This window comes from Thunnus maccoyii, chromosome 2 (assembly GCF_910596095.1).
Source record: "Thunnus maccoyii chromosome 2, fThuMac1.1, whole genome shotgun sequence".
Lineage (NCBI taxonomy): Eukaryota > Metazoa > Chordata > Actinopteri > Scombriformes > Scombridae > Thunnus > Thunnus maccoyii.
In genome coordinates, this window is record NC_056534.1 from 31,452,160 (window position 1) to 31,475,940 (window position 23,781).

General features: G+C 38.3%; 2 protein-coding genes across 3 annotated transcripts; both read right to left on the reverse strand.

Annotated features, from left to right (window-relative positions):
* Window positions 1-3,666: 3,666 nt before the first annotated feature.
* tekt4 (tektin 4) lies at window positions 3,667-8,647 on the reverse strand. 2 transcript variants are annotated; one of them, XM_042390387.1, is made up of 7 exons: window positions 7,118-8,537; window positions 5,987-6,057; window positions 5,708-5,851; window positions 4,856-4,942; window positions 4,590-4,725; window positions 4,356-4,510; window positions 3,667-4,255 (listed from the first exon to the last, which is right to left on the reverse strand). In XM_042390387.1, the coding sequence occupies exons 1-7, from the start codon at window positions 7,643-7,645 to the stop codon at window positions 4,042-4,044; spliced, it is 1,335 nt and encodes a 444-aa protein (XP_042246321.1). In that variant the 5' UTR covers window positions 7,646-8,537; the 3' UTR covers window positions 3,667-4,041. The 2 variants fall into 2 exon arrangements, with proteins under 2 accessions (XP_042246321.1, XP_042246331.1); XM_042390397.1 differs by lacking the exons at window positions 3,667-4,255; window positions 4,356-4,510 and adding an exon at window positions 5,303-5,502 and having other exon boundaries at window positions 4,598-4,725; window positions 7,118-8,647.
* A 6,765-nt stretch (window positions 8,648-15,412) lies between these two features.
* On the reverse strand, window positions 15,413-21,615 carry LOC121882702 (polymeric immunoglobulin receptor-like). The gene is made up of 9 exons (XM_042391121.1): window positions 21,486-21,615; window positions 21,123-21,167; window positions 20,561-20,887; window positions 18,276-18,596; window positions 17,672-17,992; window positions 17,172-17,249; window positions 16,751-16,858; window positions 16,579-16,640; window positions 15,413-15,935 (listed from the first exon to the last, which is right to left on the reverse strand). Exons 2-9 carry the CDS (start codon window positions 21,157-21,159, stop codon window positions 15,759-15,761), a joined length of 1,431 nt encoding a protein of 476 aa, XP_042247055.1. The 5' UTR covers window positions 21,160-21,167; window positions 21,486-21,615; the 3' UTR covers window positions 15,413-15,758.
* Window positions 21,616-23,781: the final 2,166 nt, after the last annotated feature.

Below are 23,781 nucleotides of genomic sequence, written 5' to 3' on the forward strand. Positions count from 1 at the left end.
CAATGATTGATTCATCCTTGGTCCATCTCTAAAACCTTTTTCTTCTAATAAAGAGGAAGAAACTGGAGAAAAGGAGCAATCTGAGGAAGAGGAGAGGATGAGAGAGGCATGTTAAAGTAGGGTCAGAGGTCAGTCAAATTCTGCTCTACACATGGATAACATGCCAACATACATAAATACATCTAATAAGATAAACAAATATATGTAAATCAAAGCAGTAACTCAGACTAATGAAGGATGAATTAAAATTGAGATGAGTGTTTGATGAGTTCAGACAGCTGCAGGGATGAAATCATATATCATAGAGGAAAAAGGGGACTGAGGTAAAAAATTAAAAAAGACAAAAACAACTGAGACAAAAGGTGAAGTGAAGAGAAGACAGAGAAAAATGCTGAAGTTGAACTCACCTATCTGTTGATCTCAGCCTGGATTCACTGAGAGAAAGAAGGGAGAGAGCACTGGAGGAAAAGAAGGCAGTGAGTTTGGTCCTGATGTCTCTCTATTCTCCTCTTCTCCCTCCCTCTTTATTATTCTGTCACTCCCTCCAATCTGCTACTTTATCCATCCCTCCCATTTCCTTCATTTATGCAACTTTTCTCTTCTTTTCATCTGGTTACATTTATCCTTTACATCACCTATCACCCATCAAAGGAAAACTAACTATAGAAATCAATTAAAACACAAAGGAAAGACAATCCAAAACATAGCAAATTAGTTAGTTTTTTGGTATTTCAGCTGCCATATTTGAATATCAGTATTTAGCTGATTGTGTCATAATTAGTGCACCCCAAAATTCGACTTGTTAACACTTGTTTTATGTACATATGCTGCCACTCTGCAGCAAGTACAGTAGTTTAACTCAAACCAACCTCTCTGCTGCAGGCTGATCACGTGGTTTGGACACACAGGCCACGTGAGTTCAACTTATAAAACACCAAGATTTTATAAGGATCTCTCTTCTTTTTCTCTCCTTATTTCACAACGTGCTCACATGCATACACTTAGTTCTACGAGTGAATATTTGTTTTATTTTTTGTGTGTGGTAGTCTCACTCAACCATGATTCTCATTCTCATTGTAACACTTAATGTATATATACATTAAATAAAAAATAACTTTCCCATCTGATGTCTGAATGGGGGTGTGTTTCTATCCCGCACAATGGTAAAATCATATACACACACAGACACACACATACACACACACGCCTTGGCAGTATCCTCTGCCCACAGTTAGTGGTGTCATGAAATAAATACTATGTATGCTGCAGCAGTAAGAATGGAGCTGCCAGTCTGAATGTTTTTTTCTCTCTGCATGAAGTTAAGTTTCATAACATCCTTAGTCGTGGCACCTCCTCGCTTGCAGGAAGCTCTCTCTAAGAATAGAGATGGATGGTGGCTCACATTTACGTAAACTAAGGGCAGATATTCCCATAGATGAGCTATGAGATGACCCCAAAGTAACCAAATATAAGAAAGAAGCAATAAATCTACAGTGATGAATGTAATTTGTCAAGAAATGCCTTTAAAAAGTCAAGAGTCCCTTTTGTTGGAAGTTTACCTTCTCACATACAAAGTTTTATAAACCTGAGTGCAACTCAATGAAAATGAAAAAGTTGTGTTATAAGGTGATTAGAATGAATAGTTTTTAGTATTTATAACTGATTTAATCAATATCCTAAACTTGTGAGTAATTTTTTATATAAAGCTGGTGAAATATTCCTACAATAGGTTTTTTATGCTGCTTGTGTGTCAGCTTAGTGTAATAATGAGATATGACAGGACAGGAGATATTGAGGCTCAAGAGCTCACTCTAGTGGAGTAAATTATTACTAGTATAGTGGAACACCAGTCTCAAACATGACAATACTGGATCTTGAAATTACATACTTACCTACTTTATTACTATTACTACTTCTTTGTTACTTCTGTAACATATTGTAAGGTAGCATAATCCATGCAGTAAAGAGGTGCTATTATTTTTGTTGTCAATGTCATTGTGTTACTAGTTTTTGTTGGAAGACAAATACAAAAGTTAATCCTGAGATATGTTTGAAGTGTTGCATTATGGTTGCATTATAGTGCATTTCGGATGTGAAAGTAACTGTTTTGCATAGTTGCATGTTAAGAGAACTGTGTGAAGAGTTTTGAACAAGTGAAGTCACTACAGAGAAATGTGTTACATCCTGTTTATTTTGGTGTTTCCTGTCCACAGCTTTGGGTTGATCATCTGACTTTTGGGCTGAACTATGCAGCTCTCTCTCTCCACCTTCCTGGAGCACCTCTATGGTGTCTGGTATATGCTCTTCATTTATCTTTTCATTTATTCCAATAAACTTTCATGCAGTAAACTTCTATCCTGGTATTGTATCCATTGTGTTTGGTGTTCAAGTCAGCCATAACACAATAAGGCTCATCTGGGATATAAACCTAGTCCTTTAGTTTGTGGTTAGTTAGTGAAGTCATTTATGTGTTGCCACATGGGGTAGTTTGTTTAACTTGCCCAGTTGAGTAAACCGGCAGGTTTTGGACAGACCAGCACCACTTTGTTATTTGTGTGTGGTGTGCCTGGGTGCACCACCAAAGATAAGTATGTAAAGTAAGGTAGTAATCCCTTCAGGTTGGAAGGGAACTGGGTTAGTTCTAGAGTAGTGGATTGAACATATAAAAAAACCCCAACTCTGTCTTAAGAGTAGCAGGTTACAGCACATGATGACCTCTGTGTGGCCTGCTTTGTGTGTGAATGAGCCTGTGGTGTAGGCAGAAATTGTATTTTGGGTGGGCCAACACAAAAGTGAGTGAGCCATTTTTTTCCAGAAATACTGACTTATGAAAAGTTATAAGAAGAAGAACAAACATAAAAAAACTGAAAAAACGAGTGACCTGTTTACTTTGCAACGTTCTGCATCACAAAGGCAATAACAGCAAAACACTGCCTTAACATGCTCAACCAACAGCAACAGTCTATAAAGGCTGTCTCTTAAAAATAAGTCTTTATTTAGTTAAACAAAGGACTGAAGATAGTCATTACTCTGCTGGACAGCATAGATAAAAAGTGTCTTCTATAGCCAGTTCAGTCTAAAATACAGTATATTTGCACAGGCAAGACCAGCTGCTCGTTGGCTTTACAGTGAACGACACTGTTAATTAACTATTTTATTGTATAAAGTGGCAACTAAACATAAACCCAGACAGCAGAGGTGTTAACTGACAGAAATCCCACATGTAATAGATTATCCCTTGTGCATCCATTATAGCCTACAGCTATTGTTTGCACGAAAAAACAAATCTGCATATTTTACAGAAAACTGCATCCTTGCACTCTATTCTATCAAGAAAACTATCCATACCACTGTGACTGATTTTCCATTCTTGATTGTGCAGGCAAATACATATAAATTTAGCTGTGAATGTGGTTCATAAATGGCACATAAATCGGCGTGTGAACCCATAGCCATGAAAACATGATTTCAGTTGGAAACCCCCCAAAATCCCCTCCCATAAAATGTTTGAGTTTATTAAAAACTTGCAGAGATCCCACCACAGCAGAAGTGGTACATAAGTACATCTCCCCGTTGAGAGAGACACTGTGTGCATTATGCACAAGGCCAACACCCTTATTGTCTGTTCAAATGTTTGTTCTAAATATAAAAATATGTCATTGCTTTTACTCTATTTTTACATTGAGGCTTTCACATTCACACCAGTTATGAACTGCTTATACAGTAGTGTTTGATTAACAACTAAACTGATATAACAATTTTAAGCACCTGCACTCTTGGTAAGAAGTTCTGGATGACTCATTTTATTGACCTTTTGACAAAGTGATTAATAAATCAGTAACCAGTGTATAGCAACAGTAAGCAAATCAGTTTTTAATCATGTAATGGACTGAAATACAACTAAATATGTTTACTGAGTTTTCGGGCTCACTGATAGAAACAACACACCACCACAAAGAGACAAAACAATTCAAGATTTTAAACTTAGAAAAACTAGTGAAGCCAAAGCAAACTCCACACAAAAACTCAGAGTCATCGTCTTCAGTATCCTGATAGTGTGGAGATTGTTGGGTAGCGTTTACGGTGAGTCATGCATTTGTCTCTCTCTATGAACAGCGAGTTGGTTTTACACATTATGTCCTTCTCAAGGGCCATGCGGGACTCCTCCAGGTGGGACAGGGAGCCTCTGGCCTCGCTCAGTTGCTGCTGCAGAGACGCCAGAGTGGCATCAATCTGCCTCACCTCCCCTTCCAAACTACAGACACAGACAGCAAAAGAGGAGATGGAAAGAAAGAAAGATAAAGAGATCAATAGAAAAAGCTGGGACACTTATGTGTGTGTGTGTGTGTGTGTACCTGAGCTGGGGTTCATCTCTGCAGAGCTCCATGTTGGGTCTGAGGGAGCGAAGGTAAAGTCTGGACTGAGCTACTCTTAAAGGAGCCTCTTTGTTGTGGATGGCCTGCTGCAAAGCCACGATGTTCTTCTCCTGGGCTCCAATCTGCTCCAAGGTCTACACACACACGATCATACAATATCAATCCAAATCAATGAGTCAATCTCTTTGTCTGCCTGCCTGTCTGTTTGTCTACCTGTGTGAGCTTCATCTCCAGCTGGGTCTTGGCCTCTATCAGCTCCCCACAGCGCTGGCCGAGGGCTCGGTCCACACTGGAGCACTGGACTCTCAGATCGTCAGTGGTGTCCAGCAGCACTTGTTCCACCAGCAGTCTGACACACAAACAGAAAACCAGTTTTTTTTTCCTGAAAATGTTAAAACAATGAACTCCAGTGTCACTTTCAGCTCCCATCACACTGAGGCTAATCTGCCTGACACAGTGGCAACAGAGAGCGCTCTGACCTGAGACTGTGAGTGGCATGTTCCTCCTGCAAGGCCTTAGACAGGTTGTCCTGCGTAAACTTTGTCCATGACGTGTGGTTACACATCCTGCAGCAGACCAGAAGCCAGATTGTGCATGAAAGGTTATTGACACATTTCCTCATCTTTATTCACATATTTACAGTACCAGTCAAAAGTTTGGACACACCTTCATATTCCCTCAAATAAGAAAGTGTGTCCAAACTTTTGACTGGTACAGTATGTCATGTTTGGCTTTCATCAGGTGTGGTCAGATTACCAATGGATTGGCTCGGGTCTACTGTAGCGGCCATGGTTTTAGCATTTGCATTTGTCGCAGTTTCTGTAACAGGATGGTATTTTATGGGGTGGAGTTGTTAGCCCCACACCCAGCCCCCAACCTGGAGGGCCAGGTGCTGCTTTTCGTCTGGCCTCTACCCTGAAACCTGCCTGGCTTGGTTGGACCTGCTGGGGGTATGACCCCTGCCAGTATAGCCTTCAGAGTTATGGAGGCAAACAAGCAAGGTAGCAACACAAGAGGTGTCGCAATGTGGTGCTGGAAATTAAACACTGGTGGCTCCAATGGCTCGGACATGTCCTCAGAATGGACCAGGACTGCATTCCTAAAGTTGCCTTGAGATGGACTCCACCTAGAGAGAGGAAACAAGGGAGGCCAAAAACAACCTGGCAGAGAACTGTGACCTCGGAACTGAAAACGACTAATCTAACTCTAACTACACAAAATACTGCACAGGATGGGACCAGATGGAAGCAGGTAGTCATGGACTTATGTTCCATAAAGGAACGAAGAGGATTAAGTAGGTAAGCATGTCATGTATTTATACACAGACTCACTGGTCCTGCACAGTGGCTGAGCTGGGGTGGTGCCGTGTATCTGGACTCATATTAGTGTATCTCCCACTGAGGTCATCAAAGTTGTAGGCCTGGTACTTATCAGACCAGTCCATCTCGAGCATCTGCTTGGCCTCTCGATTCATCCTGACACACAGAGACACAAATCAAAAGAGGACCAGGGATGACGTTTTATAATATTATAACATTTATAATATTTATGTATGTTATATTTCTCATGTTGGGCAGCTTAAGTTCCAGTAAACAGGGTTTGACACTCACTTTATCTGGCTGACAACCTGAGTTGTAGTTCTCTTCAATAAAGCCTGGATGCTCCTTATCAAGTCCACTTCCTACAAAAAACGCAGTTACACTCCTGGTTAATGTGTCACACTGAGCCCTCTGCTGGAGCTGTTTCACTGTTACACTGAATCCAGTAGACACTTTAAGCCTGCTTTAAGCCTGTTACTGTAAGACTAGGGCTGCAACTAATGATTATTTCCATTATGAATTAATCAGTCAATTATTTTCTCAATGAATTGAGTAGTTATTTGGTCTATAAAATGTCAGAAACTGTTGAAAAATCTCAATCGGTTTCCCAAAGCCCAAGATGCAACCTAAAATGTCTTTTGTCCTGACCATACAGTCTGCAACCCGATGATTATCGTTCAGTTTATCGTAGAATACGAAAGAAATCAGAAAATATTCACATTTAAGAAGCTGGAATAAGAGAATTTTAGTATTTTTTCTCAGTCTCACTCAAAACTTATTATCAAAACAGTTGCTGACAAATTTTGTTGATCGATTAATTGATTAATCCTTGCAGCTCTATACAACAATGAATTCATTTTTTTTAGAGCAGAAACAATGACACAAACATTGATTAATCAATTGACAAAATATTAATTGGCAGCTATTTTGATAATTGATTGAAAATGCCAACCTAGTTCAAACTTCTCTGTTGCCACTTTTCTTCATCTTATGTGACAGTAAACTGAATATCTTTGGGACTTTGGACTGCTGGCTGAACAAAACGAGCTATTACTATTTTAAGAAGAAAATAATTGGCAAATGAATCAATAATGGAAATGATCATTAGTTGCTACCTTAAGATTTTGGACTAAACATTGATGAGTCCTTAAGCTGCTGACTTCATAAGTATTCATTTTGACATTTGTTTATTCTGTGAAAATATTTGCTGTATTTATGTACCTATATCATTCGCTTTTAGTTATCCCTTATTTAAAATTAATTGATATATTATTAGTTTAAAATTCACATTGAACTCATCAATTCACTATTTTTTATTCATATTTCTTTATTTTGTTCATTGACATTAATCACAATGATTTAAAGTGATGCCCTGTTTCACTTTGACACACATCTCCAGTTCACATTGACCTCTATGTTCACCTTTAACAGTTCCTCCTCCACTGTGTCTCTGACCAGGTCTGGTCCCAGTCTTCTTGTCCTGCAGTTCAGATTATCGGTAGCGATGGCGTACGGAGTCTCGGTGGCGTCCAGCGCCTTCTCTAGCCGCGTCTTCAGCGCCAGCAGTGACTCGGTGTCGGCCAGTAGCTGCTCGATGTGCCGCTGCAGCTCAGACCTCCAATGGTGGATCTCCTGGAGTCTCTCTCCCAGATGACATGTTCCCTCGGCCTGGGTCCTTAAAGTCGCCGTCTCGGTGTCCTGGTACAGAGTTTTGGACCCTCGCTGGATTCTCCGGGCTTCATGTTGGTCGGAGCCTGCCTGCTGGAGGATGCTATGGTATTTGGAGAACCACTCAGCTGGGGTGTATTTAGCGGAGCGGTACCCCGCGGTGGCTGAACCCGAGGACGGCTGCGGGACCTCCGGTTCTACTGGCGGCTCCTTCTCCGGGACTCCCTGGGCCACCGCTCGGCTGTCAAAGTGTGGCCGTGACACTAAAACCTCCCAGCTCATTTTCTGACAATTGTAGGATTCTTACTTGACAAAAAGAAATCAAACTGTAACAAACAGCTACATCAGAAGTTAAAGTGTCAACAGTGGTGAACAGTTTTCAGTCCCGAGACAGTTTGTTTGGTGTTGCCTGGTTACAGGTGCTGGCAGGAGCAGCTTTGGCTCAGGTGACTAATTATCAAATGAGCTGATTGAAGGAGAATATCACTTATTAAACAAGTGTAACATACGCAGTACAGTTTACTGAAATAATCACAAATAAAAACCTCTAATAGCCGATAAACTGTTCATACTCTGACCCTTCACACTGTCCCCTCATAATTAGTCTGTATACAAAATCTCTGAACCACGAATCCATTTTTCATTCATAAATACCTCATCAGTCAGCAATAAATGGCTGATTAATCCTTAATTAAAGTTTCAGAGAGCAAAGAGAGTGAATTCTTTAGGTTTTACACTATTTGTTTATGAAGAAAAAACATTCACAATCACTATCACTACAACTACTACTATATTATGGTCTCATCTTACATAAATCAGGAGAACATAACAGCCAGAATGATTTCAGTGAATGTTATTGAATGTGGAGAATGCAACAACAGTTTTGAATGGTGATTTTTGAATAAATATCGGCCAAATTAAACCCGAAACACTCCCTGGGTCACTTAGAAAAAGTCATTAAATTTCAGGCTAAAACAATGGTGTTTGGGGTGTTTTTACTGCTCTGAAATGTAAAATTGGGTTGAATTTGACCTGAATAGTATGTAAAGGTAAAACTGTAATGATGATTTTTATATATATACTGTATATTCTATATGTTTTTCCCTTACTGAGCTTAAACCTAAGATTTTTACTCTCTCATACTTATGCAATGAGACGTAACAATAAAGACCTTGAATACAAGTTTACAACACGGCAGACTGAATCATGGTTAATGTTTTGCATGTGTTTGTGTGTGTTTGAGCATATTGTGTGTAAAACATACCTTGCACTTTGTAATACTTATAAACCCTAACAAGGGCAAATGTCAGGCTCAGCAGGACAGGCAGAATTGCAGGGGCAGTAAAGAGGGGGGGGGGGGGGGGGGGGGGGGCATGTATTTATAATGTAGTCATAGAAGATGAGCTCATAGATGGTTGTTGTTGAGTCAGCTAAGAAGGGACATAAGAGTTTTGGCCAAATGCTAATGATATGTTTCTGTGTCGAGTGTAATAAACATGTAATGATCACTCTAAGACAGAGATCAGAGAGAGCATATACACACAATAACTCACCTAAAATAAAATCAGACACCACATTAGCATTGAGTAAAAGATCGGAATACTTCTTCCACCACCAGTGATAAGTCAGAACACGTCAGCTAATGCCAGTTTTTGGAATTACATTGCTTGGAAACCACTTGGGACCAAATTTACTTAATGCCAGCTGTTGACAACAAATAAAGCAACACACTGAAAATTTACAGAGTGCATGTACCTTCATTAAAGTCTCATTACAAACAATTTCTGTTGTACGTCTTTGTTTGTACATCATGATTAGTAAAAAATGTCCTATCAGTGACAATCAGGAAAGTTTGAATCAGGCCATATGATTATAACCTGCTAGGTCATTCTTTTTTAAAATATATTTTGGGGCATCTTTATGTCTTATTGGATAGCAACAGTTGAGATATGACAGGAAACAAGAGGAGATAGAGATGGGGAATGACATGCAACAAACTTCTGCTGCTGGAATCGTATCGTGGATATTGTGTTTACGTGGTATACGTCTGAACAAGTAGACTACCGAGGCGCGCCTAGTCACTGTTTCTTACTGATGAGTAGACTGCAGACTCGGTCATTTCTACATGACAAGCTTTTTTATGTTGCCCTATATTTGAAGTGTCTAAAGATGGATTTAGGGTGGTTTGCACTTAAGCAATATGTCAACTGACGGTCCCAAACAAATCAAGCATTATTGTTCTACTTTCAGTGGTGGGTGCACACTTCTCATATATTCAGCTGTATTGTTTGTTGCTCATTTCATAATCTTACCTACAGACAGTTGAATCTTGGTGTTGTTACCAACACTCCACTGTGGGTCTGAACCAGACCAGTATGTCCCAGCATCACCTGCTCTCAGCTCTGTGGTCCGTCCAGTCTGAGCTTCTTTGACTTGTCACCATGACTCTACAGTTGTTACGGTGGTCTCCCCTTCGGAGGAACTTCATGTTTGTCCTGTGTTTTGGTGAATAGGGACACTCCATAGTTACTGGGAGTCCCACAATGGTGCTCAAATTGTGGGATTTCACACAGCACCACTCTGTCAAAGAAAAGACAGTTTGAGCAAAATGATTTAGCAATTTGACAACAGTGCAGTTTGCAGTCAGGATAGTCTGTGTATTTCTTTTATGGTAAGCCTTTTCTTCAAATATATTTCTGTCCGATTATATATAATCTTCAGAAGCCCACTATTCAAACTATCTCAGTGTCTGTTTCACACAAAACTGTTTTCTTCAGGCACATTCTTTCTTGTTCAGTGGATTTAATCATGTACAACTCTTTAACACTCATCCCTATGAAAATGTATCTGTAAAAAGTAAAAAAGCTTAGATATATGAGATATGAATAATGAAAATATCAACAATGTAGAAACATGTATCCCTCCTCCTCCTCCTCATCATCATTTATACTGTATATTTGTTTGTTTACCTGGCATTATGTTCAGCTTTACTTCAGTGTAGATATCCCTTCTGGCACTGGTCAGTTCACACCAGTATGTCCCAGTATCCATAAGACTAAGATCAGAGATGGTCACTGTGAAAACCCATTTCTTTGTGTCAAGAAATCATAGATGGAGTATCTGTCCTTCCTCACTTGTGTAGTTGTAATAAGAACATTATTGTCACCACAGTCATTCCTGCACAGGTGGTTCTCATAAGAACCCCCCCCACCCCCCACCCCCCATTCATGACAAACTGATACCAAACAGTATTTAGCTGTCAGAGCACATCCGTTGTGATGTCTTCAGTGTTATATTTCATTTTTATCATGCAGACATAAATCCTAGCTGCATTAATGAAATGTGTCATAATAGATACATTTCTATTATGACAAAGCTATCTGACATAAACCATTGTATTTGCTGAAATAAATAAATGTGTTTATATTATACAAATAACTTTCTGCAGAGAATGAACAGCAAATTCTGAAGGCTCCACGTCTTCGTGTTATTTCAAAGAAACATAGCAACTACAGCAGATGTGTGTTACTGTGTGAACTGTTTTCACAGTTTGTATGATGTTGAGAATATTGTCTGGGTAAATATAACACCCACAATATATGTTCTCAATATGTTAAAATCTCTCTTTTCCGCATTCATACTAATAGTATTTTATCAACTACAAATTATCACACTACTGCATCTTTTTGTGAAAATATTTATATGATTGCTCTTAAATGATAAATACACCACATACTGTATCATAGTATTCAGTTTTCTCAAATGTACACAAATGCAACTGAAGAGTGAGTGAAATTTATTCTTCCACATGTATTTACTGTGCTCGCATTTTTGTGCAAGGATAATTGCTGCTGTGTCACTTTCAAAGTATTTATGACAATATAAGGTACAAATATAAAATTTAGGGACACACAAGAAAATATCAAGAGAAAACTTGTATAGCTGTTAACTACCTATGCTTCCTTTAAGATGAAAAAAGTAATGAAGCTCAGACTTGTTAGAGATCATATTTTTGGCTGATGACAGTGTTAAGTAAAATGTGGATTGATAGACAAAGAAAGAAAACAGGGGGCCCAACTTAGATTTCTGCTTAGGGTAAGAGGTCATCATCGAAACAATGTGACAGTTGATGAAGCTGTTTCCTCAAGATGCTGGACTGAGAGGTTTAACACATATTGTGAGGTGCAATAAAACACATAACACACTGCTGTTAGTGTGAAACTATCAGTTCCCACATTCTCACAATACATACAGTTTGACACCTGGTGTTTGAACACAAAAGAAAATACCATCAAGGGAAAACTGAAGGACAGTGAATTAAATTTTGAAGTTAAATTGTCAAATTACACACACAGACATATTTGTTTGTTTTGCACTATGTCTAACTTAACTTCAGTGTATATATCATTTCCAAACATACCCCAATATCTCCCAGCATCCATGAGCTGAAGATCAGAGATGGTCACTGAGAAGACTCTTTTCTCTTTGTCATCATATATGAAGGATCTGTTGTTCTGCACTTGTGTAGTCATAATAAGAACATCATTGTTGCCCCAACTTCTCTCCCATTTTAAAAATAGGAAAAGTGTGTGCAAAACTTTTCCCAGAAAAAAGTTTCACAGAATCAATGAAACCTCCTAAATTAAATGAATATATATGAGATCAACAATATGGACTAATTAATAGTTATTAATGGGCTGTAGGATTGTAAGTGTGTAATCCTGAATTCAGTGTAACTGTAGAACAGCACCAGCAAAGGACTCAGTGTATCTAAAGGTCTAAGTGTACTTCGACATCTATCTTTGTGAGGACTAATTTGAGTCTCAGACCTTGAGAATGAGGACATTTTAGCAGTAAGGACATTTTTGCAAAGTGAGGACTTTGTGACAGGTGGTTACCATGGTCGTAGGTGGCCTTCCTAGATGACACAGATAGATGACTGCATAGATTCATGGGCATAATCAGACATTCAAACCTGAATGTGCTGACGGTGACCTGAAGCTCCATGCAAGTTCCTTGCTTAGAAACTAAATGAACCAATAGACTAATTTTTCATATTGTGGGATGATCTGTTGGGGTTAAAGACCAAAAGTCAGACCTTCATCTTCAGAACGGCAAGAGACAACATCTAAGTGCAGTTTGATCCTTATTGGATGAACATCTTTGACCCTCTCAAGTCGGGGACTGCTCCACACTATATGTTTTAATGATATCTGGACTGATCAGTTAAAGGACTGCTGTTAGACACCTTTGTATGTTGATTTTTTTTTAACACTGTCAATTTGATGTGCTGCTGTACAGACCTGTGTTCGATCATTATCAATAAGAACCGTTGCTAATGATGGGTTCTGGGTTTTCTGGAAGACAACATCGGTCTTGTTTGATGGACTAAACGAAAAGAGGATCTTTTTTTAGAGGTGTTGTAGGATCTCCATGTGAATAACCACCATTGTAAAGATGCATTGTGACTTCTTTCATATGACAATATTCTAATGTATACCTTTGAATACTATAATGTATGCATGTTCCATGTAACCAATGAACTGCTTTGAAAAAAATATGCAAAATATGTGGAGAAAGCTGATAAGACAATCTTAGGGAGACCTCCCCTTGGTCCCCGAGTATTAAAAGACATGTCTCTTTTGAGGAGCGCAGTTGATAGACAAGCTTTGAGTTTGCAGCAGAGCTCTTTGCCTAATTTTTTAATACTTTTGCTTGCAATTTAACTGATAGGCAGTTGGTAGAATAGTAGTAACTCAAGCCCTACAGCAGAACTTGTGAACAGTTAAATGGCACCAAACCAATAGGGACAGTACTTCATAGGACTGTGGCCTAGGCTCCTAAGCAGTGCCCAGATTGACACTTGTGTTAGATTTTGGAGTACATCAGAATCAGCTAACAATACACATTTTAATTATTCATTTTATTTATTATTTAACAGTTACAATGCACAATACATTTTTGTATCAAATAGAGCTAAAAGCCATTTCCATCTGTAGTTGCTGGGCAGAGGCCATCAATGATATGAAGACATCACTGGTGACCTCCGCCCAAGTTTGACAACTTTTACTTGCAAAGTTGCAAAGTAAAAGATAACAGTTGTGGTGAACATTTGAAATATTTTGAATACAGACACAGTAACACAAAGCACAATAATTAGTTACACAGTTTATTTGCATGCATATGTGTGTGTTTTCCTGTTAACTGTGTGTGCAACTGTGTGTGCAAGCAGGCACAATGGAAACCACAGTGTGTGAAAAGTTATTGCATCTGACAAGAAAAGAGAACAGAATGAAAAAAAACAAACCCTGAAAACACACATCAACACCCCACTCATCATTTATCATAACTTCAAGGACAAAACAGCAGAAGGGGCACCAAATATCAGTACTGTGCCCTCACTGCATTCATATTCTCTTTAACTGTGACGATGTCCACTTCATGCATAACCCCAACCATAATCTGAACCAGAAATCAAGTGTTACCATTAACATGTAATGGTTTACCTTGTATGGACTATAATGTGGTCATAATGGGACTTTGTGAACAGATATTTGTCCCCACGTGGTGATTAAAAGAAGTACACACACCTGTGATAGGTCTACTAGAGGTTTGTGTGACTTGTGATGTGACAGGTTCCACAGTGCTGGTCTGCTGTGGAAAAACTGTCAGAGGAAAAGATTATAATGACAATCACTGAATCAGCTCATTCTGAATAGTAAATGAGACCATTTGAAAAAAAAACCCCACCATAAATCACTCACAACTAAAACTTAAACAAGCACTAATTGCTGTTTGTCTGATGATGAGTTTTGATTAAGCAAGAGACATTTGGTCTCAAATTTGGTTTAATAAAAGGCAGTGGCAAACAGAAAAGTCTTCAGCTGTGATTTAAAAGAACTGAGGGTTGCAGCAGACCTTCAGTTTTCTGGGAGTTTGTTCCAGATGTGTGGAGCATAAAAACTTAACGCTGCTTCTCCATGTTTAGTTTTTACTCTGGGGACAGAAAGCAGACCTGTCCCAGATGATCTGAGGGGTCTAGATGGTTTATAATGTCGCAGCAGATCAGAAATGTATTTTGGCCCTAAACCATTCAGTGCTTTATAAACCAACAGCAGTATTTTAAAATCAATTCTTTGACAGACAGGAAGCTAGTGTAAAGATACTTTAATACTTTTTAATTGCATTTAAATGTCTTTTTAGTTGTGTTGCTTTTATATTCTGTCTTGATGCTTTTTATACTTTATATAAAGCACTTTGAAATGCCTTGTTGTTGAAATGCACTATACAAATAAACTTGCCTTGCCTTGCGTAACGTGTGTGTGTGTGTGTGTGTGTGTGTTGGGCTTTATACACAATTTAATTATTCATTTATTTATTGTCTATTTAACAGATACAATGCACAATACATTTTTTGTACCAGATAGAGCTAAAAGCTATTTCCATCTGTAGTTGCTGGGCGGAGGTCACCAGTGATATCCTCGCATCACTGGTGACCTCCGCCCACCCAAGTTTGGGAACTTTGCAAAGTTGTGAAGTAAAAGATGAAACAGTTGTGGTGAACATTTGAAACATTTTGAATACAGACACAGTAAAGCATCACAACCTCTCAGAGTCATTCTCTATATTCCTCTTTGAAATACATCCATTATAGACATTTAACAACATTGTTACATTCTGCTTTGACTTTTTAGGAGCCAGTGAAGTCGCCCCCTGCTGGCCATTAGAGAGAATGCAGGTTTATTTAAGCTTGCTCTGAAATACCTGATTTCATACAGTTTAAACTCTTCCTGCTCTCATCTTGTTTCAAGTCCATTTAATAGCCACGGCTCTACTGCACTGCTTTTTCTCTCTTTGAATATCTCTGGGATATGTTGTCATGTCCTAATGTAATAAGAATAATCACTTATTTATTTCAATTCATCAAATGTTTGGAACTGACAATCGATGGTGTGGCGATAGTGTTTTTTGTACTCCCATTTTTATAGTGCAAACAACAATGCTGAATTGTTTCAATGATGACTGCTCTGTGAAGACGGGTTTCTCTTGGTTTTGTTTATTTATTCACTTTTTTAAAGGTACATATACATATATAAAGGTAACTGCCTGAAATGGTTATCCACAATTTCTTACAAGGAGTGCAGGTGTGTTAAATTGTTTGTTATAATGAGTGTAAAAGGCTATAGTGTAAAATCAGAGTTATGCCAACAAATATATACATCCTAACAATAAAACCATTTTGTACAAATAATCACAACAAAACCTACTGTGGCTTTTAAGTCAGACAGTCAGAAAATTGGACCACAGTGGCACATGAAAATGTTTTCATATGAAGACAATACAAACAGGATAATTTGAGTACAAATGCATCGTTGACCAAAGTTATTTATACTGTTCATTTCTTATTGGCTTTAACGTAAACTTCATTACAGTAGATGTCATCTGTTGTGAAGTTTTGGTACACAGAATCTTGTTGATCTTCACCTGCATCCTCATCCCCACGGTGCCAGGCGCTCTGCTGTTTAGAGGTCCCCTGCTTTGAGCTCACGATCACTTCCTGATTTTCATAATCCTAAAAAAGAATCAGTAAAATTGAACAGATAAGAGGGCAACAGTTTGAAGAGAATTAATGTTGTAAATGCACCAGTTATTATGAACATATTTTGAAATATATTAATTCTTTAATTATATGTTTAATAACCTTAAATTATAGACTATATTATTTTTGCACCTCTACCTCTCTAAGAATGGCGATGTCAGTCAATTGGTCGATGTGTCGGTGCAACTCTTTGTTCCGGAGCAAAACATCTTGTCATTTACAGGCAAGATTACCAGGAAATTCAGTGTGAATATTCATGGTCCAAGAAAGATCATTCCTAATAATTTTGTTGATCCTCATGACTTTTGATTCAGCACCAGTGTCCGATCAAAATCTTTCCAATGAAAAATGCTTACCAAAGAACTATAATTAACATGATATTAACTGAGTACATAAATGCTCCCAAGAGGATGAAACCCCGTCAGTTTTAGTTCCTGAGGTTACCACTACCACCAAATAACTTACACAAGATATCTAATAGTCTAACAGGCAGACTGCAATGAAATTTGCTCAACACATTCATCCACCGTCTTTTCACTAGTGACATCCTAAATACAAACAACTTCATATATTCAGACCCTCTAATGGTTGAAATCATCAGTATGTTGTTTCTTACATTGTCCTCACTCATCCCATCATCTGCTTCTGCTGTCTTAGTGGTTCTGTTCTCGTTGATTCCTGGAAACACAAAGCACAATAATTAGTTACACAATTTGTTTGTATGCATATGTGTGTGTGTTTGACTGTTAACTTTGTGTGCATGTGTGCAAGTTTTGTGTAAATCATACCTTGCTCTTTGCAGCATCTGTATTTATAAAGTACAACCAGGGTAAACGTGAGAGCGAGCAGCACAGTAGGCACAATGAAAACCACAGGGTGAAAGGGGAGTGCTGCATCTGGTACAAGACGAGAACAGTATAAAAATATCCACTTCCTGAAAACACACATCAACAGCCCACTCATCATTTATCATAACTTCAAGGACAAAACAGCAGAAGGGGCACCAAATATCAGAACTGTGCCCTCACTGCTTTCATATTCTCTTTAACTGTGACAATATCCACTATATGCATAACCCCAACCATAATCTGAACCAGAAATCAACATTAACATGTAATGGTTTACCTTGTATGGATTATAATGTGGTCATAATGGGACTGTGTGAACAGATATTTGTCCCCACATGGTGATTAAAAGAAGTACACACACCTGTGATAGGTCTACTAGAGGTTTGTGTGACTTGTGATGAGACAGGTTGTTCCACAGTGCTGGTCTGCTGTGGAAAAACTGTCAGAGGAAAAGATTATAACGACAATCACTGAATCAGCTCATTCTGAATAGTAAATGAGCCTAAACCATTTGAAAAAAACCCCACTATAAATCACTTACAACTGAAACTTCAACAAGCACTAATTACTGTTTATCTGATGATGAGTTTTGATTAAGCAAGAGACATAAATAGTTGTTAGACACTTTTACCATGTTTTGTACCACAAAAAAGGCATTTTTACAATTACTGTGTGGTGTATGGTGTTAGGAGATTAGAAGGAGAGATGAAAACCAGGATGTCATGGTTACATGATGCAGACCTGAGCTTCCTGAACCACCGGGACACTCAGGTTTATACAGTGAGAATCAAACCTAGACGTAACTTACAGCTACACTCATATATTCAGCTGTATTGTTTGTTGCTCATTTCATAATCTTACCTACAGACAGTTGAATCTTGGTGTAGTTACCAACACTCCACTGTGGGTCTGAACCACACCAGTATGTCCCAGTGTCACCTGCTTTCAGCTCTGTGATGTTGACCAGGAACGAGCTGGAAGCAGCATCATCTTGCAGTGTGAACCTGTGGTCCGTCTGATCTGAGCTGTGTTGACTCGTCACCATGACTGTACAGTCGTTACGGTGGTCTCCCCTACAGAGGAACTTTATGTTTGTCCTGTGTTGTGGTGAATAGGGACACTCCATAGTTACTGGAAGTCCCACAATGCCGCTCACAGTGTGGGATTTCATACAGCACCACTCTGTCAAACACAAGGAGGTTTGAGCAACATTATTTAAGAATTGAATAATACTGCAGTTTGCAATCAGGTCAGATTAGAAATGGATAAGAATGTTTTTCATGCTACGCCTCACCTTCAAATATTTAATATATTTAGACCAATACGATATAAGGGAAAATCAAAGCTTTCAAAAACCAGTTTTTCTCAATATCTGTTTTACACAAAATTATGCTTTCTTCAGGCTGAATCACAAACTGTAAAATCAGTTCATTGCAAATGATGAGTTAGAGCCATGACGTCTCACCTTTGACTTCTAGCTCAACACCAGAGAAGACATCCAGGCCGGTGTTTCTATGGACACCACAAAGGTACATCCCAGAATCCTTTTGGGTCAAACTGGTAATGGTCACCGTGAATTTGCTCGAGATTTTGTCATCGTTAATGCTGAACTGTCCATTTTGTTTAATGTCAGAGGTGACTACTGCCTGCTGCAGACAGGTGGAGGGCTGGTTTCCTCTGCAGATGTACTTCAGGTTGTTCCTGTCCTCAGACTTGTATGAACAATTGATGGACACTGAACTGTCCTCATAACCTTGGACTTTGGCGAAATGGTCACAGCAGCGGTCTGTCGGTAAGACAAACAACATCAGAGACGGTTACAGGCGCAGACAGTATTGTCATTCTTGAGTAAGAGTAGCAATATCACAGTATTACAAGTAAAAGACCTGCATTTAAAATATTACTTAAAGTACAGAAGTTTTATTCGCTAAATGTCCTTAAAGATATAATATATTACTATTCTGCCTTAAAATGTCTAAATATGACTGGACCTATGAAGGTAACAGTCCGTTTAATTTGGTTGTCTGACAATGGCGTCATACCCGCTCTACGAAAGAGTATGTGTGCACAAGATGATAATCATCTGGCATGTGCATGCGTTGTGGTTGCCTGCCACAGTAGTGTCTACCAAAGACTTAACGCATACAAGATAATACGTTGGCATTGTAGGTGTCCACCAGAAACTGTCATAAATTGACTTTTATTCAGTTTTAAGCCATGTTTTTACAATAACTTTTTAGATCTTGGTCATTTTTAAGTATATCTTTTAACCGGATGAAGGATTTTAGTGATCAGATGTCTAGATCTTAATTTATCAGACAAACAAGCTGAGCAAACGTTAGTGGCAGCTCAGCTCATACAGAGCCCTTCTGGATGTCCTCTGTCTCCAAAACAGTATTGGAGAAACACTGATTTTTTTATGTCAAACTGCTATATTCAGTGTTTTTACTGGTTTTAATCATTGTATACGTTTGTTTTGAAGAGGAGGAGACCTCTACGGATAATTCAGCTCTCAGTAAAAAGATCCTGAATGATGAACACTGAAGGAATCCTAACTGGGAGAAGCTGGGTTTTTAACAGTGAATACAACAACTCCCATGTTCCCACTCTACTTCACAACGTCATTAAACTTCATCCTTTGTTATTGTTTTGATTGAGAGACCCCGAGCAGCAGAAATTACATATTGTGTGTTCAAAGCATCAAAAGTAAAAGTGCGACAGAATGACCCCTGTAAGTAAATCAAAAAAGTATTCCAGCGCACACCAGGATATTAGGGTTGACACTATTTTATTAACGGCTTACATTAAAAAAGCAAAAAGAGCAAACTACGTGTTTTGTGAAGTCGCACCTCCTTTTGCTTTTTAATGTGACCCGTTAAAAAAATAGTGTAAGTCTGTCTGGTTACCTGGTGTCTGTAGGAAATATGACATAAAGAAAATATGATTCTTTATTTTAATATAGACAATAATTATTTATCCCTTATAATTAATATGCAATGTATAATGTATATTGAAATTATGAAAATGATGAAACACTTTGTAAATTGTATTTTTTGACAGTTAGTCGAAAAAAAATCAATCTGTTTGTTTTAAGAATGTAATGAGTTTGTTATCTAAAAGCTCTGTATGAATAAATCTGTTTTTCTGTATACAGTTGGTGTAATATAATGTTGGATATTAGTTGTCAGTAGTTACTTTCAAAAATTAAAAGTTTATACTAACTCTACTGAAGAAAGTCCTAATATCCTGGTGTGCGCTGGAATACGTTTTTGATTTACTGTATTTTCCCTGCATTAGCTGGCACCCAAGAGAGGCACTGCTGTGCTCGGGGTATCTTCAGTTTTTTGACCCTTCTAAGTGTTATATTGCCACTGGATTATTGTTACTGATATATCAACATGTAAGTGGCATTTAAATGCTATAGCTAGTCAAGCAGTATTTTCTAACCATTAACATATTTTTGGTCAGTTTAATCTATAACATGGCATCATATTTTACATGCTAATCATATATTTCGTATATAAAACATCAATCTTCAAAGTAACTAGTAAGTATATCTGTCAGATAAATGAAGGGATGTAAAATAAAAGTGCAATACTTTCCTCAGAAATGTAGGGGATAGAAGTATTGAGTAACAGATGTGTACTCAAGTAAAGTACAAGTGCCTCAAAATTGAAACAATTAATTAAATATGTGTTTTATTACATTCCACCACAGAAGTCAAATTCAGTACTGAGATTATTTATTTACCTGGTTTTACATCCAGTTTTACTTCAGTGTAGATATCCTTTCCGGTCCTGGTCACCCCACACCAGTATTTACCAGCATCCGTAGAACTAAGATCAGAGATGGTCGCTGTGAAGACTCTTTTATTTTTGTCATCATCAATGGAGTATCTGTCTGTCTTCCCTCTTGTGGTCGTAATAAGAACATCATCATCGCCACATTCATTCCTGCACAGGTATTTCTCATAAGACTCATAACCCTCTTCATAGGGGCAAGAAACTTTAGCTTCTCTTCCTTCATATCCAGACACACGGATCAACCCTGCTGCGCTGATGACTTGACTCGAAGCAACTGCAAAGAGAAATTATCATGACATGTAAAAAACACCTGGAAACAGACTTTGTTCATGGTTTTTAAAGTGAGGTTCACACACCTTCTTATCCATTTGTCACTGAACATTTGAATCAGTTTTTATTTGTTATAGCTGTATAATGAATTTACCAAAACCAATATCAATACCAAGGCAAAGCCAGACCACTTGTATTTGCATAAAAGTAGATATATTTAATCAGTTAATATTACTTACTGCACAGGGTGAACAATAGGTTTTGAAGGCTCCACATCTTCAATTCTTGTGAAAAGGAACAGAAACCACAAGCTAAGTATGTCTTACATTGAAAATGCTACACCCACCATGTGGTGACGTGCCATTCAGATGTTGAAAATTGTCACTTCTGCATTTAGATCACCAGTGTTTTATTATCCTTGGAGTCAGATCAAGTCAGGTCAAGTCAATTTTATTTGTATAGCCCAATTTTACAAATTGCAAACTTGCCTCAGGGGGCTTTACAATCTATACAGTATACAACATCCTCTAACCTTACACCCTTGATTCAAATAAGGAAAAACTCCCTAAAAAACCCTTTATCAAAGAAAAAATGATTGTAACCTCAGGAAGCACAACAGAGGAGGGATCCTTCTACCAGGACGGACAGATGTGCAATCGATGTTCTGTCTACAGAATAGAACAAGGAATCAGAAAGATCTGAATGTGCACGTGAGCCTTCAGACTGCTTCAGGAAACGGAGGGTCAATGTGCTAGGTGAATGTGAGGAGAGAAAGAGAGAGAAAAAAAGAGAGAGAGAGAGAGAGAGAGAGAAAGAGAGAGAGAGAGAGAGAGAGAGAGAGAGAGAGAGAGAGAGAGAGAGAATGGGTGGTGGTAGTCCTGGAGAGATGCTCACCACTAGAGGGAGCTTTGTTCACATATACTGTAGGTAAATTTGCTATAGTAGTATTTGGTATCAGTAGTTTTTTTTCATTTACACCTATTATTGGCATGTCATTTTCAATCCAAAAATTATTCTGAATTATTAATATAACACAGAAGCATATCTTGTCTTGTTAAGCTCTTTTACTGATCAATTAAAGCTGATTCAAATAAATTGAAATGCAAATCCTGCTGATTTTGTTAGTACAATCCTACAACTTCTAATATTTGCCTTTCTGAGTCGACTGTCTGAAATTCTTCATAAGATACTGATTTCATAATGTCCTCAAAAGGTTAAAAATGCTACTCAACTATTCATTTTCCACCCTGCTGTGTGACCATGACTTTCTTCAGTAGAGTTAGTATAAACTTTTTGAACAACTAATATCCAACATTATATTACACCAACTTTATACAGCAAGACAGGTTTATTCATACAGAGCTTAGATAGCAAACTTTTCAACTAACTGTCAAAAAGTACAATTTATAAAGTGTTTCATCATTTTTATAATTTCAACATACATTAAACATTATACATACATTACAAGGGATAAATAATTACTGTCTGTATTAAAATAAAGAACCATATTTTCTGTGGATTTTTAAGTCTATATAAACTTCATTTATCAGTCTTTGTGTCATATTTCCTACAGATACCAAGAAACCAGACAGACTTACAAACTAAAATATTATGCCACCTTTAAAAACTACTGACCCCACCCTGACCGATGCATTATAAAATGCCAGTGTATGTGGGCGAGAGCATGCGTGTGTGTTTTCCCTGAGCTCAGCCATTCCCTTGACTCCAGCTGACCGCTCAGCTGTGCCCCTCGCATACTGCAGCACAGACTGTTTCCATATCTCACAAGCTCTCACACCGAAAGGCTAACATTAAGACCCCTGTGCAGAGGGTTAACTGTGTCCTGAATTAGCGAGGATGCCAAGGGGAGCTGGGCTGTTGCCAGGTTGGATTGCCAAGGGGTGTTGAATGTTGCTATAGTGGGTTTCTGCAGTGTGGCCTGTTTGCATGTCGGCAGCGTGCAGAACGCGTGTGTTGTGGTCTTCTCAAACTACAACCCAAGACAAACACACACACACACACACACACACATCCATATAGCCCTCAGTCTGTATGAAGCTGGGGTGTTATTTATAGATAATCCTCTCAAGTCTTAAGGGTATATCTTAAACCTTCAAACTACAGTCCAGACAGTATTTGGACACTTACATATATTTTGTTCTTCAGGCTCTGTGCTTCAGCACATTCTATTTGAAATAAAATAGTAGATACTACATTAAAGTGCCAACTCTCAGCTTTAACTTGAGTAGGTTTACATTCATATAGAAAGTACTGTGACATTTCTAGTTTTCATGAGTGCACCTGCTCTTTCAGAGTGTACCCAACTGTTGATTTTAGCAAACCAGCTACCCTTAATACCTCTCTGACAGATTTTTTGCATTTTTCCTTTTCAGCCTCATTATCTTCTTTACACGCATAGTCATCTCTTTACTCCCCATATTGAGCATGAACTGAAAACAACACACAGCTGCCCAAGAAACATCTAGTAGCCAAGTGTCCAATTATGTTTGAACTCCTAAACTTTGGGCACTATGTGTTAAAAGGGTTGTATCACCCACACAGTTCTTTCTATGTTGATGTAAACCTTCTCTCTGGAAGAATGGAGATGGAAAGATGGGGGTTTTTACTAGGTAGTGATTCTAGCGAAAGATGCAAATGAGTTGCATTAGTCCCCAACTTTATGGAAGTGTACTAAATTATTTGAGTACCCCTGTAAGTGTTTGCAAGTGTTTGGCAGTGTGTTTGTCTCTTTGCCCCACAGGGAGGAGGCATTACTGCAGACTTGTGACAAAAAACATCATCATGCTTGCACACCTGCATGCTGACAATGATACTTGTCAGGAATAAAAGACGGTTGATTTCACTGTGTAGTAAAGCAGACGTGGTTTGTATCTGAAG

What these genes read in the sequence shown, in the direction of transcription:
- LOC121882702 (XM_042391121.1), bottom strand. Translation starts at nt 21,159, where the DNA reads ATGTGGAGCCTTCAAAACCTATTGTTCACCCTGTGCA. An exon ending in CCTATTGTTCACCCTGTGCA is followed by an intron (nt 20,888 to 21,122) that starts GTAAGTAATATT and finishes TTCTCTTTGCAG; the next exon opens with TTGCTTCGAGTCAAGTCATC. An exon ending in ATGGGATGAGTGAGGACAAT is followed by an intron (nt 15,936 to 16,578) that starts GTAAGAAACAAC and finishes ATTCTTTTTTAG; the next exon opens with GATTATGAAAATCAGGAAGT.
- tekt4 (XM_042390387.1), bottom strand. Translation starts at nt 7,645, where the DNA reads ATGAGCTGGGAGGTTTTAGTGTCACGGCCACACTTTGACAGCCGAGCG. An exon ending in TGGAGGAGGAACTGTTAAAG is followed by an intron (nt 6,058 to 7,117) that starts GTGAACATAGAG and finishes CGTTTTTTGTAG; the next exon opens with GAAGTGGACTTGATAAGGAG. An exon ending in AGAGATGAACCCCAGCTCAG is followed by an intron (nt 4,256 to 4,355) that starts GTACACACACAC and finishes CTGTGTCTGTAG; the next exon opens with TTTGGAAGGGGAGGTGAGGC.